This window comes from Tenrec ecaudatus, chromosome 15, assembly GCF_050624435.1.
Source record: "Tenrec ecaudatus isolate mTenEca1 chromosome 15, mTenEca1.hap1, whole genome shotgun sequence".
In the NCBI taxonomy this organism is placed as follows: Eukaryota; Metazoa; Chordata; class Mammalia; order Afrosoricida; family Tenrecidae; genus Tenrec; species Tenrec ecaudatus.
The window spans coordinates 64,758,514-64,777,208 of NC_134544.1; the positions used below are offsets into that span (position 1 = coordinate 64,758,514).

At 42.7% G+C, this 18,695-nt stretch overlaps 1 protein-coding gene across 7 annotated transcripts in view; it reads left to right on the forward strand.

The window, feature by feature from the left end:
* Positions 1–1,735: 1,735 nt before the first annotated feature.
* PTPRM (protein tyrosine phosphatase receptor type M) overlaps positions 1,736–18,695 on the forward strand; it is a 901,381-nt gene continuing 884,421 nt past the window's right edge. For all 7 annotated transcript variants that reach the window (XM_075533118.1, XM_075533119.1, XM_075533122.1 and 4 more), the window contains exon 1: positions 1,736–2,250. In XM_075533118.1, the coding sequence (XP_075389233.1) occupies positions 2,178–2,250 (73 nt within the window). In that variant the 5' untranslated portion in view covers positions 1,736–2,177. The remainder of the gene's footprint in view (positions 2,251–18,695) is intronic.

Genomic DNA, 18,695 nt, shown 5'->3' on the forward strand with positions numbered 1-18,695 from the left:
CTGTGGGTTCAGTTTCTGATTCTGCAGCACTGGCCACAAGTCTGAGGATACTTGATGAACGACCCTGAGTATTATTAGTTGGTCCTGTGATGGGCTAGGCTGTGCTGGATCCTGGTGGTGGAAGGGCTCAACCATGACAAGGAAATCCTGATCTCAACATTGCTTCTCTTTGCATGGGCTTAATATGTATTTGCTGAAAGAATTAGCATACTTTGCAAATGAAATCCTGCACTTTTATTAATTTCTTTAATCAGCTGAAAGAAGTTGCTCAGAAGTAAAGTGATTGTATTGAATTTTGCCTCCTTATCTTGATTTTCTATACTTCTACTAACAAAGGCTCAAACAGAAAGTACATTATCATTAAAAATATTAATAATACATTTGTGCTCCAAGATAGTATGGTTTCCCCAAACAGAAAGCCCACATTGCAGACTGGACCATTCTCACCTGTCGATACTTTTAAGAAAAGAGGCTTAAAATAATGCCCACCTCCCACCTTTCTTCTCAGATACCTTAAATCCCCATATAGTAAACAAAGTGTTCATATAGTACATACTTGGGAGAAGTAGCCCAATTATGTAAGCTTGGGTTAACAAGTGATCAATATAGAGCGTTTTAAAGAATGTCCTACAACCTTCCTGCCCACACCATTGCTAGCACCCAGTTTTCCTTGGGTTTTAAATTACCGTAATATCTTCCCATTCAGGGAGCTAGGCCAAGAGCTGGCTCAGGGTACTTATTTATGAAGAGGGAGATGGAAGGATCACCCCCACCCCGGCGCCCCCTCCTTTTAAAAGCATTTCAGGTGATCCTCTTTACCGAAGCGCTGGGAGCTTGTGTTTGGTTAGAGCAGGCATCGCGGATCCCACATGGTAAATTAAGTGGTTGAAGACGTGTGATTCACTTCCCACCTGCCATCTCCTTGTCAACAGTTTGCACCAGCTCCCGACAACCCAGAGAGGTCCGTGCATTCCTCCCAGGCACCGCTTTCCTCCATGCACTGCCCGCGGGCAAAGGCGAAATAAACTCTCAGAACGCCTTCCCGCGTCCCGCTTTGCTGGGCTCCGCGGACAGGCGGCGGCTGCAGGGTCCCGGAGCTCCCGCTGCGCCCGCACGTCGGCGCTGGGCTGGCGGGTGGGCGCAGGCTCCAGCGCCCCCGGCGCGCCCGTCCGGTCCCGAGTCGCGTCCCGACGCCGGGCCATCCGCCCGAGGCCGGGAGAAGCCCCGTCGCCCCCAGAGCTCGCGGCCCAGCCTCCTTGGGGGGAGGAGGCGGTCTGTGCGGTCGCCTTCCTTGTGTTTCTCACACACTTCCCGCGGAGCGCGGACACCCCCCCCCCCAACTTCTGGGGTGCAGCTGGCCCAGCTGGGGAGCCTTCCGGATCGGCCTGTCACCGCGTCCTCCGGCCTTCAGGCCACTGCGGCTCTGGCCCCCGTCCGCTTTCACAAACTACTGGTGGCCCTGACCCGGCGACAAACTTCCCTCAAGGAGGCGCGGCCCATTCCACAGTCGGCCGCCCGAAGCCAAGAGAGCTCCGGGCGGCGCGAGGCTGAGCGCGCGGAGCCCCCTTCCCCCGGCTTCCGCGCGCGGCCTCACCGGCGGCGGCGGCGGCGGCGGCGGCGGCGACCCCGGCCGAACCCCCGCGGTCTGGGCCGCGCGGGCGGCGGCGGGCGCCGCGCACTCACGCACGCCCTCTAGCGGGGCCGCGCGGGAGCCGGCGTGACGTGGGCGCGCCCTCCGGCCGGCCTGCGGGCCGCCAGTCAGTCAGTCGGAGAGGCTCCGCGGGCGCAGACCCAGCGCGAACCCGGCCACTCGGCGCCGCCCTGGGGCTGGGGGCGCGGCCCGCGGGCAGGCGGCGGCCGAGGACGAGAGGCGGCCGCCGCGGGAACGGCGGCGCCGCAGCGCCCGTCTGGAGACGCGGCGGTCGCGGCTGTCGCCGGGGAGCGGAGCGAGACTGTGGCCCCGGGGGCGCGTTCCCTCCCACTCGCGCTCAGTCAGCGCCGGCCGGAGTGGGGCCGGCGGGCGGCGGACGACCCCGCGCCCTGCGTCCCGCGTCCCGGGAGGCAGAGTTCCGGACTTGGGCAACTGTTCGCACTTCTCTCGGGCCGGCGTGGTGCCGCGGAGCCCCCCACGCCCTGCCCCCGCGTCGCCCGGGCTCGGCCCCGGCGCACCCGGCACCATGGGACGCCTGGGCACTCGGCTGGTGACTTTGGCCGCACTTTGGCTCGCCGCGGGAGCAGAGACGTTTTGGGGTAAGCGGGTCGTCTGCCCGAGGCGATCGGGGGCTCGGGGCGGGAGCGGGGCGCCGGGGCCCGCGGAGCTTGGGCAGCGCGCCTCGGCGCCGAGCAGCCCGGGAGACTGGGGACCCGGCGGGCGGGAGGCCGCAGTCCGCGGCCGGGCGGTGGAGCCCCAGCTCCCGCCCCGCCCCCCGTGCCCCGGGCTCCTCTTAGCTATTGGGCGGCCGCCACCTGGGTCCCCGGCCGCCTCCTGAAGAAACAGTGGAAAACTTTGCCTGAAGTTTGGCGCCGCAGCCCGCGGGGCCCGGAGACGTGCGGGGCTGGCCTCCCCGGGCGCGAGTCCGGGCCCGCGCGGCGGGTCCTCGGCGTCCGCGGGCTCCGGCTCCACGTTGCCACCGTACCGAGCGCCCTGCGGGGACAACTTGTTGACCCGCCGCCGTGGTCGGCGGCGCCCGGTGGACGGGCGAGGGACTAGTGGTGCGCGTGTGCCAGCGGCGAGCCATCGAGTGTGTGTGTGTGTGTGTGTGTGTGTGCGTGTGTGTGTGTGTGTGCACGCGAAGGGACGTTCTGAGCCCCGGAGACTGACCCTGGCAGGTTCTTCGAAGCCGAGTCGGGCAGAAGTGGCTGATTCTCTCAGGATGTTGTGCATCTTGCTTCCCTTGGCCGCCACCTTGGTCACCTGGAGCACGCAGTAGATGGCTGACACCCATTTACACACTTTAGCACTCGTCTTCTCGCGGTTGATTTTCATCACTCAGGTCGGCAGACAATACTGGCATCGGGCTGCTTCCTGTAGGATTTAATAAAATTCCTTCCGTTGCTTGGCCTTAAACAGGGTTTGAAATTCGTTTCTGTGCATACTGGGAAGGAATAGGTAAGTTAGGCTCCCTACCCCCATTTTCTTTTCTTTCAAAATTCCTGGTTCAAGACTGTCATGAACAATAAACAGCATATATTATACATCGAAGCCGCTTTGCCCCTCTAGTCTGTGGGGACATGTGTACATTTGCGACCCTTGCCCACCCACCATGGGTGCAGAGGAGTTGAACATGTAGTTAGTTTCTTGCTGATTGCTCTGTGCCTTGAAACCTAAACTGTCAACTTCAATAGAGAAATACCCCTCCCTTAAGCTTCAGATATCCTTAACTGACTGGCAATGCACACATTCTCCAGCGGATTTTGTAAAATGATACATTAAATATCATATAAAATCGAGGCCTGTGTTCTGATTAGTGAATAGTGTAGCAGGAACTGCCAGATTTCAAGCCTTCTAATTCATTCTTAGTGGAAGCCAAGTACTCATATCCAGGGCTTCTCCTGACTTTCTCTTTAGGAAGAGTAGTAACTTTGCCTGGAATTTGCTTAAAGTTAAGCTGTGTCAGATATCATTTGAAGGGAGCTTTAACTTGTGTGCAAACAGGAGGAAACCAATATTTATATTGTATATTTAAATGATTGGTACCTCATGGGAAAACAAAGATTTCGGCTTTAGGTAGTTCTGACTGCTTTCCTTGTTAATGTGATTTAAATGATCAGTCAAAGCAAAAGTGACTTTTAGGAAAATTCAGCCAGTGTTTTCTTTAGGAGGAAATAGAGACTTTCATTTGTTTGCATGGGTATATTCCATTAATAGAAGCGCGCTTGCTTGTGATTTGGAAAGCTAGCGCTGTCTCGGCATATTACTGGGTAAGGGTAAATAAGAGTACTGTTAGAGCTGGCTTAGAAATGTTGAGAATTAAAGAAAATCACTTTTGATTGGCAGATTTTGTGTGTGCGAGGATCACTTTCTTTTATCTCGCCACTTTACATTTTAGGTAGTTTGGGTGTGAGGAGACAATGTTTCCTTTGGAGGAGTCTGTGTGTGTGTGTTTGGTATGTAGGGGAAATTAATTTTGATGCTATGCATAGCATTGACTTTGCTTGTACAGTTCTGCAAATTTTAATAACTGACTGCTTTTCACCTGACAGAATATATTTCAGAAATAGAGGCGCTTGATGAAAAGCACCTTGAAGGCAATGAGAGTTATTTATATTTTAACTTTTTGGTGCCCTGCAAAACAATTAACATGGAACCTTATACCTAAAAAGCTTTCAGTATGTTTTCCAATAAATTATCAATATGAACTGTCATCAAATTGTGTGAATTGACTATTAACTACATGAGATAGACATGGTGGTTCATAGTGAAATTAATCCATAAAGGTTTCTCCACAGACCATCTGATGGACGGGATCAGTGGAAGCTTTTTTAGGTAACTCTGATTTATACTTAAGCTAGTCTGCCACTCCTTCCACAGCTCCCATGTGTTCTTTTGGAATGAGTTGGGAATTAGTAACATTGCTATTTGACCATTCCTGAAGGTAGACTGTACACATAATTTTGATAATAGATATAAAAATAAAGTGCTAAATTTACTGGACGTGAAAAGAAAGCAATTAGGACATTGTGCATAAGCAGTTTACTTTCACCCTTTTTATTGAAGAATGCTTTTCTTCTTTATAATTCTCACATAGCTAGGCAAAAGAGCAGAAGTTCATCTTTTTATTTCTAGACGTTTTAATTGTCATTAAAATTTTTTGAAAGTAGGCATGTAGCCAAAATGTGAACAAGAAAGTGAAAGTCTTTTACTTTTGTTTGAATCTCTTGTTTCATAGTGAGAAGCCAAGCAGTTAGCAGGTTATTCCTATATGATCCAATTTCTTAAAGCAAAATTAATATATTAACTATTAACTATATTAATACATATTATAATTAATATGTAAAACATAATATTTAATATATAGTGCAATAACATGCTTATTTTATTAGTAAATGTTGGGGCTGATAGTTCTGTTAGGCAAGTTGTGGTTTGCAGAAAAAAGAATTACAGAGTTGCCCCTTTGTTTCAACTAGAGCGTTGTGGAATAGATTAAGAATTAGTATAATTTTTATTTTAAAATGTTCTTTTAAAAGGACATTAGAAGGGAAACTTAGGGTCTTTAAAAATCTTTAGCTTAGTGAATAGTAATGTGCCAATATGAGGTTTTCAGTTTTGAAATTGTACTATGCTTATGTCAAGTGTTAGCATTAGGGGAAACAGGGTGAAAGGTATATATGCACTCTGTTCTATTTGTATAACTCTTCTTTAAGTCTAAAATTATTTCAAAATAATACGTTTTCAAATATCCCTTTGCAAAAAGAATCGGTTTATTTGGTAGTTTTTTTTTCTTTTCCAAGTAACTAGTCTACTGCCATCATGTCAATTCAGAGTCACAACCACTTTATTTAGTGTTTCCAAGGCTGTACATTTTCCCCAGAGCAGATAGCCTCATCTTCCTCGGAGCAACTGATAATTTTGAACCACTGATCTTGTGGTGAGCAGTCTAGCACGTACCTTCCAGCACCACCAGGGCTCCCCAGGCACAGAATAAACGTACAGCCATGGAGTTCATTCTGAGTTATAGCTACATAGGGTGTCCAAGACCTTTTATGGAACATAAACAAATCTTTATGGGATCAGACAGTTTCATCTTTCTCCAGTAGAGCAATTTGTAATCACTGAACAGGTCTCTAATAGATACTTGTTTGATGAGCAACAGTAGTGTGTAATATTAAGTTTTTATGGAGTTTAAAATAGATTGCTTATTGATATAATGAAAATACAAAATTAAATCTGTGAGCACGATAATTTCTTTTTTTAGTCTCCACATATGTAAAGAATTGCTTGAGCAATTTTTCTCATCATGAAAAAGTTTAGGTTTTAAATTCATATTTTAAAGGATTATTTTATAGCTTTTAGAAAATAACTTAGTGTTAGATGGATAGGTATGTACTAATTACTGAATTATGCCTCCTCAAAATATGTGCTGTAAATCCTAATTCTTATACCAGAGTTATAATTCCAGTTGGGGAAGGGATGTCTTCGTTATATGAATGAGATGGGATTAATATAGAGTGTATTGTCTTTGAGGCACAAAGAGAGAAAATAAACAAGAGAAACTGAGCTGGATTCCAAGAACCAGGGAGCTCTTCAAGGAACCAGTAAGCAGAGACTGAAAAGACAAGGACCTTTCTCCAGAGATAGCAGATAGATCCTTCCCACCTAATTCAGACTCTTTGCCTTCTAAACTGTGAGAAGATAAATGTTTGCTTGTTAAACTATCCATTTGTTGCATCTCCATTAAGGCAGCATTAGAAAACTAAGCAATATCTTTATCTGTGTCTACATCTATATATCTGTTTTCTTAGTTATACTGTCTTAATTGATAGTGTATGTATCCATCCACACATCTCATATATTATCTTATCTAATATATTAGATAAGGGAGCCCTAGAGGTGTTGAGGTGTTCGTTGGCCTGGGAACCACATGGTCAGCAGTTCAAAACCACCAGCCACTCCTTTTGGGGAATGACTGGGCTTTCTACTCCCATAGACAGTTGCACTCTCAGATATCCAAAGCAAGTCACTATAAGTCAGCATTGGCTCAATGGGAATGAGTTTGGTGTTTTATATTAGATCAATGATCTAATTTTTATATAGTATACATAGACATAGATACACATATACACATACATATATACCCAAACCCTCAAAACTCACTGTCATAAAGTTGATGCCGACTTATAGCAACTCTGTAGGGTAGGATAGAACTGCCTCTGTGTTTTCTGAGACTGTCACTCTTTATGGGAGTAGATAAACCCATATTTCTGCAAGTAGTGGCTGGTGGTTTTGAATTGCAGACCTTCTGGATCGCAGCCCAATGCGTAGCTGTCACCGGGGCTTTACCCCGCCCCCCCCCCCACACACACACACACTTATTCATGGCTAAGAAGGAATACTTCAGTGAGATGGCTTGTTCGATGAACTGCATTGATTGATTCAAACATGCCATTGGGGATGGTACAGCATCAGGAAACACTTTGTTCTGTTTTATATAAACTCAGAAGCAAACTTCTTGCCATCAAGTTTATGCCAATGCACACCAACCCTGTAGGACAGGCTAGAACTGCCCTGTGAGTTTCTGAAACTGTAATGCTTTATGGGAGTAGAAAGTCTCGTCTGTCTCCTGTGAAGTGACTGCTGATTTTGAACTACAGACTTTGTGGTTAGCAGCCCAACATGGTACCACTATGTTTCCAGCGCTCCTTGTTTTATAGAAAGTCGCTGTCTATTGAAGCTGACTTGATGGCCACTAATATTACCAACAACAACTTGTGAATGAAAGCATAGCCTTTCGATTTTAGAAACATTGGTTTTAAAATTCAAGTATGTATGTTACAAATTGATAAGCTGTATTAAACATTTTCCTAGTTATATAATAATTTTAATTCTAGAAAACTTAGGCTATATGAGTTTAATTTCCTCTAATTTGGTAAAGGAAACTATATTTTAGATTTCCCAGAAGGAGCACATATTATCTAAATATTTTAAGACAACGTTTTCAATTAGGGAGCTGGGCATTTTAATGAATTATATATTTCTTTGACCATATCACATTTTTCTTAAGGGTGGTATCCACTATACTTTTAATGTACTCTAATTAAGAGTCTTTGTCCACAAATTTTCTTACAGTTTTACCTCGCAGTGGTAATTATCTTTATGGAATACAAAAGAGACTTATTTTATATGTTATAGAAGTTTTAATTATTGATGCTTTACAAACTCACTAATGAGAAAGTTCCAAAAATCACAAAATATTATTAACCTTCTATTATAAGAGGATGCAGCCTGTGGAGTTTCTACAGTATTGCAGTGATTTTCAATTTCATCATCAGACAGCTTGAGTTTTCACTGTTACTCTGAAAAAAAAAATCAAGGCAAAAAAAAAAAGTAGGACTGGTCTTGGGTGGGGAAAGGGAGCGGTTTAGTCATCAACCTTCCTGGTTCTCAGCCCCCTCCCTGTGGTAGGCAGCTGGCAGCACTAGGGTATCATTAAGGGTCTGGGAGTGTATGTGGAGAAAACGAAAAGAATTCAACAAGGATGAGAATAAAAGCATGTTTGCTCAAGGTGTGGCAACATGACAAGTTTTAATAATCTTAGAGGGGAGGAGCCATGCACTCTTATAATCGTTTTACTGCTAAGAGTTGGAACACAAGAAAAGTAAAGGAGGACAAAACCAAATGACTTCATGAGTCCTTGTGGTCAAGCAAGTGACCAATATGCAGTTAGATCACTCTGACATCTGATAAATATGTGGCTTATTACATACCATGATGTAAAGGTTTGGTAAAATATTGCTGTAATGACTGAACAAACAAACGAACACCACAAAGCCAATGACTATGGAGCGCTAGTGACTGTACATCATTGTGGGAACAGCCAGTCTTGGCCTTCTCCTGCTGCAGTCAATCATTGGACATTTATCAGTGTTGCCACTATGTAGAGAAGGTATCTTTTGGTTGTGGTAGCCTATTCTGTGTTTGAAAATAATCCTGTTAGTGCAAGTAAAAGATTGTGTACTGAACTATTTTAAAGATACCTCTGTGGAGGAGGCAGGTAGGTGGCCATAGGCAAAGTTGACTAAGATATAGTTACCATACTTTTAAAAGTTATCCATCTATTTAAAAATTTAGAAACCTGATTTCTTAGATAACTGAAACTAACATACATAAGATTTGAAATTTCAGTGTGAGAATCTGGAACTTTGCCTTCCGAAATAAACTCAAGTTTCAAATTTTTTAAAACAAGAAACAAAAGGCTTTCATTATATGTCTTTTTAAAGATCTGACATTATGTATCCTAAATTAGAGCCTGGTTTTTCTGTCATCATTGCGCTTCTGTCACTTAGCACTCCAGACAAATAAAAATGATTGTGATGTCATTCTTAAAAATGTTATCAGATTTTCCAAGGAATAGTTGAAGGGTGCTTTTCACGAGGCAGACTCGTCTCTGGCTTCCTTTTCCTGCTGCTGTAATACCCTGCGGATCCCTGAACTCCCCTGCCAGCGGCAGGAGAAACCCAGCGCTACCAGCGGAGAGCTTCTAGAACTCATTGCTTACAGATGCAGAAAGGCACACTGTGTAACTTTCATAGGCTTCATGAAGATCTCTGAAAGCCCATACATTTAAGTATTTAGTGTAAAAGTACAATTTTAAACTTTAAGTGGAAGTTAGAATGCTACTAGCTATATTATAGTGTTACCTGTGGCAGTGACCCAACACAGCTGTAGACCTGTCTCACTAATGTTTCTCTTTTTTGTTGTTGTATGTGTGCATGTTTATTGGAAATGACAGAAATAGTATACAAGGGGCTGCCCCACCCAACCCAAAAAGGAAAACAGCTCCGCTGGGCAGAGCTTTCCTAGTATGCATTTTCCCGTTACTTACTCTGAGTCAGTGCTCCCAGTGGTGTCACCTGGGAAGGTTCTATCTGATCACACGTAATTATTTATTTTTTCACTCAAACTCATTTTTTGTGATGGCCTATTTATGTGGCTGTGAAATTTTGTTTCCTGCTCAGGGACAAATGCTGCAGAAACTGTTACGATGTCGAACACAGCTTACAAGGATACCATTATGGCAAAAACTCAAGTGTACGAGTGGTTTTCTTGTTTCAAATATTTCAAAAAGGTGAAATGTCAATTGAAGACAAACCTCATTCGGGATGTCTGTCAACAGCTACGAAAATGTCAACTGGTGGTGCGTTTGGATTTTGTTGCACCAGGTCAGATTGTTAATCAAGCATTCTATTTAGAGGTGGAGAAAAGATTGTGTTAACCGCGTGCAACAAAAATGGACTGATTTGTGGAAGGTGGGATTGGTTTTGCCACCACTACAGTGGTCTGCTCACGCAGTCATTTCAGTGTTTCAGTTTTTGGCAAAAACATTATGCCACTCTTGCCCCTTGAACCTTACCTGACCTCGCTCCTTGCAACATAGAAGAGGTGAAGAAAAAAAAATGAGGAATTTGTTAGCACCCATTTCCTTTCCCCCACCTTCCCCTTTCCCGTGTCCCCCCGGAACTGTTGGCCCCATTGTTTTCTCCTCCAGATTGTTTATCCTGCCTCTCTTATCTAGACAGACCTGCAGAGATAATAATATGCACAAAAAACAAGAGAGAGCAAGACAAGGCAACAAATGAAAACAAAACAATAACAAAAAACAAATGACAAAAAAAAGAGAAAAGCCTGTAAATAGTTCAAGGCCTATTTGTTGACCTTTAGGGGCATTTTCCTGTCGAGTCTGATGGGGTGCTGTGCCCTGGCCCCAAAGTCTGTTTTCGGTATTCCCTCAGTACTTCTTTGCTCTGTCCCCCTTGCTGTTCTGTTGCACACCTCCAGTCTTTTGCCTTGGCGTGGTGGGGTCAGATCAGGCACAATTCCCGCACTGTGTGTCCAGTGTTGTCCCTGTAGGGCCATGGGTCATTGAGAGACATCGTGTCTTATAGTGGGGCCGATCATATGGTCCTCTCTGTGGATTGACCTATTCCTTTTCCCTTCTTTGTGAAATCGAACATGTCCTTCAATGACAGATACAGGCAACAAACTGCCGAAATATTAGCAGTGCCTGTGACTCTGTCATGTATTTTGTCACATTTATTTTATACTACATGGCAGTGTTGTGGAATCCTTGACATAATATGGGGTTTATTATTACTTTGAACTTATAGCAATTATTAGGACCACCCCATACCCATTAGGTGGGTATCAGCCGGTGTTGAGTCCATCTTGACTGGGAGAAGCCTATAGGACAGGACAGACAGCCCCATAGGGTCTCCGAGGATGTCCTCTCTGTAGAAGCAGGCTGTCACAGCTCTCTCCCATAGAATGCCTGGTGACTTGGAAGCTCTGGTCTTCTGGATAGTAACCAAGGCTTTTCCTGCATGACCAGCGCTCTCAGACCACTCCCTAGATCACATAATTAAAGCGTATGAGGTATACTTATTATTATACCATCATCTTGCCTTTAAATTATCTTGACCCCAGGATCAATAAGGAGAGCAGCGATACTAAGAGGGTAAGGGAAGGGGGGGTTGGACAAAGGGGGAACTGATCACAATAATTGACGTATGGGCTCCCTCCCAGGGGGATGGACAGTAAAAAAGTTGGTGAAATGAGACAGTGGTTGGTGTAAGACATGGAAAAAAAGAGAATAATTTATATATTATCAAGGGGACATGAAGGAGGGAGGAGAAATAAAAAATGAGGAGCTGATACCAAGGGCTTAAGTAGAAAGAACATATTTTGGAAAAGATGATGACAACATATATACAGATGTGTTTGACACAATGGATATATGTATGGATTGTGATAAAAGCTATAAGAGCCTCCAAGCAAAATCAAATGAAAAGAAAAAAAAACAAACGAGGGAGGTGCTGTTAGCCATCCAAACAGATGAGTTTGAAAAATGTTTCCAGGAATGGAATTGCAAACATGACAAATATATTAAGTATAATGGACAGTACTTTGAAGGTGATAAGGTTGTTTACATACAAAGTTTCTTGGGGGAAAATATTCCAGTTTCTTTTGGGCACATTCTCATATATTTGCCGACGAAGTGAGAGTTTACATTAACCATTGAGGTCTTCTTGCCTAAGTTTATTAGCAGTAGGCCAGAAAAAGAAGCGCAGTGACTGCTGTGTGCAGGTGTGTAGTGTGTTCATGAAGTGTCTCATAGGTTACACTTACACCTACAAACATTTAATTCTACTCTGTTGTCATTTCATGTATATATTCAAGAGATGTGAATTCACATGTGAATCTGAGTTATTTGTGCTGTTTAAAACTCAAAGACTGAATCATAAAACACTTTCCTTATGAAATACAGCTACTAGGCCTGGGTTGAGAGACAAGGGGAAAGGTAGATGATCTAGAACATAGATTCCCAAATATATCCCAATCTTATTTGGCCCACCACTCCTTTTGAGAAAACAGTAAAAGTGTTTAGCATCTCTGCAATTAAAAACTTTTCTACTATATCCCATAATCTAGGATAAAGTTAGGTCTCTGCTTTTGCAACACCTCCATGGATCCTTCCAGCAACCCCAGGAAGCAGTATCTCCCACTGTGGGAAACACTGATCTAAAAGAAGGCTTTGGCAGTGGACTTAGAGCCAGAACAAGTCCAGGAGGAAATTGAGCTCACCGGCAAAAGAAGCAGGTATTGCAACATGACGACAGAGTGGGATGAATGTGGAGGAGTCAGAGGCTTGTCAGAACGATGGGTTTAGAATCTCCCTTGGAGGAAAAGGCCACTGTTTAACAGAATGATTTATTTCAAACTGCAGCAACCTAAGCAGAAGCAAAGCATTTCTTTTTTATGGGCTGCAAAGCATAAAAGCTTATAGAGCATCAGTTTGCTTTCAAATGGGTGAATATTCATTTTAATCTCTTTCCTATTCAATATGCAGAAAGCAGATGTATGACATACAGTGAAAACAATATGTTTTTAGTTTAGCTAACCGTGGAAATTAGAGGTGTTGGGGAGAACCTATTACTTCCTTCCTACTTCTAGCTGTGGAATCACACTGTGTTCACTGGTGGGTTTCTGACGGCGATGCAATCCATTTTTTGATAGATCTTACTTTCTCTGTTTTCTCATTTTAAGTAGCTTACGGTGCTTTATATTATGCCATAGCCACGTGCTTGAAATGGACTTGTTGTCTAGACATACAAATCTCCTAAAATAAGTATTGATAATGTTCAATGTCAAGTTACAGAACTGTGTCTGGCATATTCAATAAACATTTACTGAATGAAAGAGTAAATGATTGAATGAAATGCCTTTGAGAGACAAAGCACAATTACTTATGCATACTGTTGTGTTTATTTTGAATTTTCTAAGATTTTCATAATAAAGACTGAATAAGTATGATGAGAGGATATAACCCTGACCCACACCTTTCGTGATCTTAATAGATTCAGTGTTCCCTGGTCTGTTCTTATGACTACCACTTGGTTCGTGGTCCATCCTTCAGAAATGTACTCCCCTTCCCATCTTCTAGCACTATATTCTGCTGCTATTCAAATGGTTCCGGTGGCTAACCTCTCCGAAGTGGATGGCCTATTATTTCTTTATAGCATGTTCTTAGTTGGGAAGCTGTGCAAGAACCTATTAGTTTTGCTAGTATTTAAAATACCAGTGACATAGCTCCTAGCAAGACACCACAGTACAACAAAAAGACGGACAAGTGGTGCTGCAATTTTATTGTGGATAATAAAAATTGATCAATCAGTTTTTGCTATAAAGAATTATGATATACTGCTGGTCAGTAAAAATGAAATTCAGTGTGCAGTAGACTTTTTATAACTCTACTTTAGGGGGATTTGAGTTAGTTACTGCCTTACTAAAGGAGCCCTGGCTTTGCTGGGAAGACAGAATCATTTATATTATCCTGCTGCTTTTTCTTTCTGACGAAGAATGAAACTAAGTATACAGGGCCCAGGCTGCCCCAAGTGAAGGTCAGACCATCACATAACAGGCCTGCTCTCCTTTTTATTTCCCTCTGTGCCCGCTCCTTCCAAGTGATAACACTTCACCAGAGTGGGCTACTTTGACAACGGTCTCATTAACTCTATTCTCTGCTTCTTTGACTTTTGAAGTCCACATTGCTGTTGATGACTTAAAATATCTATATTGAGTCAGAGCATTATTAGAAATGGTCATACTTTTATGTATATCTTTTATGATTTGGTGGAAACCCTATTCTATCAGTTATAGTCATTGTATATATCAAACAACAACAACAACCAAAAAAAAACCAAACACAAGCCTATTGCTATTGATTAGATTCTGACTTGTAGTGACTCTCTAGAGGGTTTCTAAGACAGTAAATCTTTATAATATTAGACAGCCTCATGTTTCTCCCATGGAGTGGCTTGGGGTATTAAACACCAACCTTATGGTGAGCAGGCCAGTGTCTAATCCTACAGCACCACCAGGGGCCCTTAGTCATCCTATAGGTAAAACTTTTGTAAATAGCATCTCTTGTTTCCAGGAATGGTTAGCGGACAGAAGACTGCGGTATATCATATTAAGACTCCCTTGTAGGATAATCAGTGTCTTGGGAACCCAGGCCTTTGTCATTAGGATGTGGCATCAGGGTGGGAGGTGAGGGGGTGCAGGCAGTGGTGTTAGCCACGGGCCCTGAGGAGCTGCAGAAAGGACTGCGGCCTCACAGTGAAGCTAGGTATTCCTAGTTTTGATCCTGTTTCTACAAATAAATACCCCTATAACAATGGCATTCTACTTAATTTTACTTATCTCTAGTCAAATCTCTCATGTTTTCATGTACATTGTAGGTTTTGCAACATGAAATTACTGTTCATATGAATGTGAAGGGTTGAATATTGATACTTTCATATAGCGGTTATGTCCATATGAGTACCCAAACCCAAACCAAACTCGGGCCATCAAGACAATTCTGACTGCTGGTGACCCTGTAGGATCCTGTGAGTTTCTGAGATGTAACTCTCTACTGGAGTAGAAAGCCCGGTCTTTGTTGCAGAGGTGTTAGTGAATTTGAACTGCTGACCCCATGTAACCCCGGCCCGACCAGGGCTCTTCACATACATGTTACACAGGTATAAACCATCATTCGTTTTGCTGTCTTTTCAAAGACACATCCTGAAACTTGAAAAATATTCACCTCAGGATTGGCACCTTGAGAAGCTAGCGCCGTTCAATGTGCAGTGTTGACTCCCTCAAAGCTATATTGAACATGCAGATTCCTGGACTCTACCTACCTACTGAGTTTGATTCTCTGCTGTGGTGCCAGGTAAATGGGCAAATGAACGCCTTAGAAACATTTTCTGCTCAGTAAGCGTGAGTAACTACCAGTCACATGTAGTGACTCAGAAACTTTGTCCTTGTGCAGATTTACCACATCTTCTCCAACTCACTGACTGCCATCAAGTCGATGCTAATTTATAGTACAGGGTTGAACTACTCTGTGAATTTCTGAGACTGGAACTTTTTACTGGAGTAGAAATCCTGGCCTTCTCCTGATGGAGGGGCTGGTAGTTCAAACTGCTGATTTTGGATTACAGCCCACATTGTAACCATTCCGCACCAAGGCTCCATTACTCTCTGAACAGTGTTCAGAATGCATCTGAGAAACAGCACATACGTTTTAAGCCCTGTAATCGAAGGGAAAGTGTTTTATGAAGCAATGCCGTTCTGTGTCAAAAGAGAAAGTGAATTATGAAACAAGACATGCTGTAGAAAATGTTCTGCTCCATACTCATCTTTCCACTTGGAGATAGTCTTAAATTTTTATGATAGAGTGAAATAACAGACATTTCAGAGTAATCACATCACAGGTGGTTTTAGGTCTGTAAATTTGCAGATTCAGCTGGTATTTTGAGGTGTTCATTTGGTGAAAATTATGAAAAAAGATGTATTTTTGGAAAATAATTTTTCAGTACTTATTCCTTTATATCATATTCATTGACACAGGTAGGCATTATAGACTCATTGGCCTAGGGGAACCATAAACTCAGACCAAATATTTGGAAATTTGTTTATGGTAGTTGCTAAATGGCTTAAGAACCGTAAGATGGGGTGCAAGTTTGTGAAAGCACTTGAAATTTCCACTACCACATCATTTGGGCCATAGGGGAAAGTGCTTGCTAAGATATAGTCAGGACAGGGGACTTATTAAATCATCTTAAATATGTCATCCATAAATAACTGTCACCTCTACAAGTTGACATCCTAAACATCAGTTTCTTACTTGTAAAATGAGAGATTTGATTTAAGGACCCAGACGGTCTTCCCAGTCACTGACAGAGAAAGAGGATTGCCATCCACATGGATCTTGGTTAAAGTTAGCATGTCAGATAGTGTGTAGAGACCAGTGGGTCATTTTCGAAGATGAGAATGGGAGAAATGCCCAGAACAGTGGGTCATATTTGAGAGACTGCCTAACAGCATGAGATGTGTGCTCAGAGGGAATGGTGTTGAAGGGATGTTGAAGAACCTGAGGTGCTTCCCATGGGTTCCAGGTAGGCCTCCTCTTCTTTTCTGGGCGCTCAGAAGCTCCCTCTTCCTCCACACTGGAGAATGTGGTGACTATTTGTAGGCTTAGTAGTAACCAAAATGGCCACAGCTTGTGATTTTTCCACCTCAAAATTGACAACATAGACAAGTCTTACTTTCTGCAGGCAGAATTGATAGTAATAAGTGATAACCAGATTATCAAATATGATCTATGTCCTAGATACCATGCAGAGTTACTTGAAGTTGATTCCAACTCATGGTTGATGCCATGTGTGTCCGAATATAACTGTGCTCCATAAGGGAGCTAATAAATGGCTAATTTTTCAGAAATATACTTCCAGACTTTTATTGCAAGGTGTTTTTGGATGTACTTGACTGTCCATTCTTTAAGTTAGCCATCAAGGGATAACTGTACTAATCGGGCTAACTATGCTGAGAGCATATGGTATTCTTAACTTGCCTGCTGCATAGTAGCCTGCAGCAAGTTGGCTGAGAGAATCAATGGAGACTTTAGGGAATAAATTGCTCCCACTCTTAATGAAGCCAGGTCATCTGAACCTTTAGGGTCTGCCTTGTATTGTACCGCTGGACACACACACACACACACACACACACACACACACACCACAGTTGCCTTTTACTTTTTTATACTTGAATTTGATATCATCCACATGTATTGGAAGAGTTTCTGGTGTATCTGGGTAAGCAATTACTACTACGCAAGGGGCTGGAAGTTTAAGTCTACACTATTGCACTTCAGAAGAAAGGCCTGGCCATCAAATTCTGAATGAGCTAGTGTTCTAGACCAGGGGCTGGCAAACTTCAGCTCTTGAACCATATGCAGCTCTTTTGATATATACATGTGGCTCTGAAATAAAATTAAAAAAAAGAATGGATATTATTCAGATAATGGTGGTTTCATTTATTTGTTGAATTTTGTTTATGGCTCTCAAATAATTTTTAAATGGCTCTGAGGAATATCTAACCATTTGCCAACCCCTGGTCTGGACCATAGATTCCCAAACTTATTTGCCTACCACCTCCTTTTCTGATAAATAAATAAATAGAAATTACTCAGTGCGTCTGGACACCAATAACCTTTAGTTTCATAGCCCCAAATCCAGGATAAAGTGTGTCTGATTTTGCAGCTCTCACCCTAGATTGTTCTAGTGCTCTGTGATGTGCCTACTTTGGGAAGCACTGGTAAGCATTGAAAACCATGTGGACCAGGGATTCTACTCTGACATACATAGGGTTTCCATGAGTGAATTAACTTGATAATGACAACTGTGTGTATATGTGTGTGTGTTTGTGTTTCCTTTTTATATATATTGAGGTGTATTGTAAGAAAATGCCTTCTTAAATGCATCTGTTTGAAAGATGTTGAGGTCATTTTTATTTATGATGTAGAATTATCTTCTAGGGTGCTTTCTTCCAGTGTCTCAATGCTAGGAAAAGTTGCAGTTCTCCTGTATAGTTATCTGCCCTGTATTTTGTCCTGCGTGTTTAGATGGTAGTTTCAGACTTTTTTGTTAATCCAAAGGTAGGCAAAACTGGCCAGCACCAAACAAGTAATTGATGGCTGATGTAACAGAAAAACCAGTGGTACCAGGGGCTCAGTGCAATCATCGAGATTCTGAGTCTTGATTTTTAAGAATCTATCTTATGTACGTAAAGCGTCTAAGGAGTAACAGGATAAATCCCTCCAGCTGAAAGTCCATTGCAGAGAGAGATGCTCTGTAGCAGCAGAAACCATTGGGCTCAGTGTGACATTTGCTTCCACTTTAACTTCATGTTCAGTGTGGACCACCCTGAATTAGGGACATGGTTCTTTCACACAAACCGTAAGATTAAGAGTGGGAAAATGGAGGTTTCTCCAGGGAAAGATGGGTTTTATTTCCAGTTGAAGAAAAGGAATGCTGTCTAGGCAAAAAATAATGTAATTCTCAGAGCCTTGATCTGTATAAAAGAAGTGTAAAGAAAAAAATATCTACTTTTCTCACCTTATTTCAATTTATCTTAGTGCATTTTATATAGCATTATAAGTTTATCAAAGCTTTTTGGACAAAGTTGCAACAGTGGCAGTGGGCCAGCAATAAATATGAGTTCCAAATCTTAACATATGAATTAGTGTCCCCAATGCAATTTCTGTGTATGTAACCATTTCTCATACTTCTTAAATGACACAATGGGATTTTCAAAGCTCATTAAAATGGAGAACAAAGAATGGTATGAAGGTAAGGAGGTCTTTATAGCTCGGTTCAATAATTCTCAAAACAAAACAAAAAGAAAAGCATCAATATCTTTTTGTTAAGCCAAATTTGCATTAACTAATACCAAACTCATTGCCATGGAGTTGATTCTGACTAATAGGAATACAGGACAAAGTAGAACTGCTTCTTAAGGTTTCTGAATCTGTTATTCTTTATGGAAGCAGGCAAGCTCATTTTTCTCCTGTGGAACAGCTAGCAGGTTTGAAATGCTGACCTTGTGATTTACAGCCTAGAGCTTAATTTACTGTGCCATCAGGAATCCTTGACTT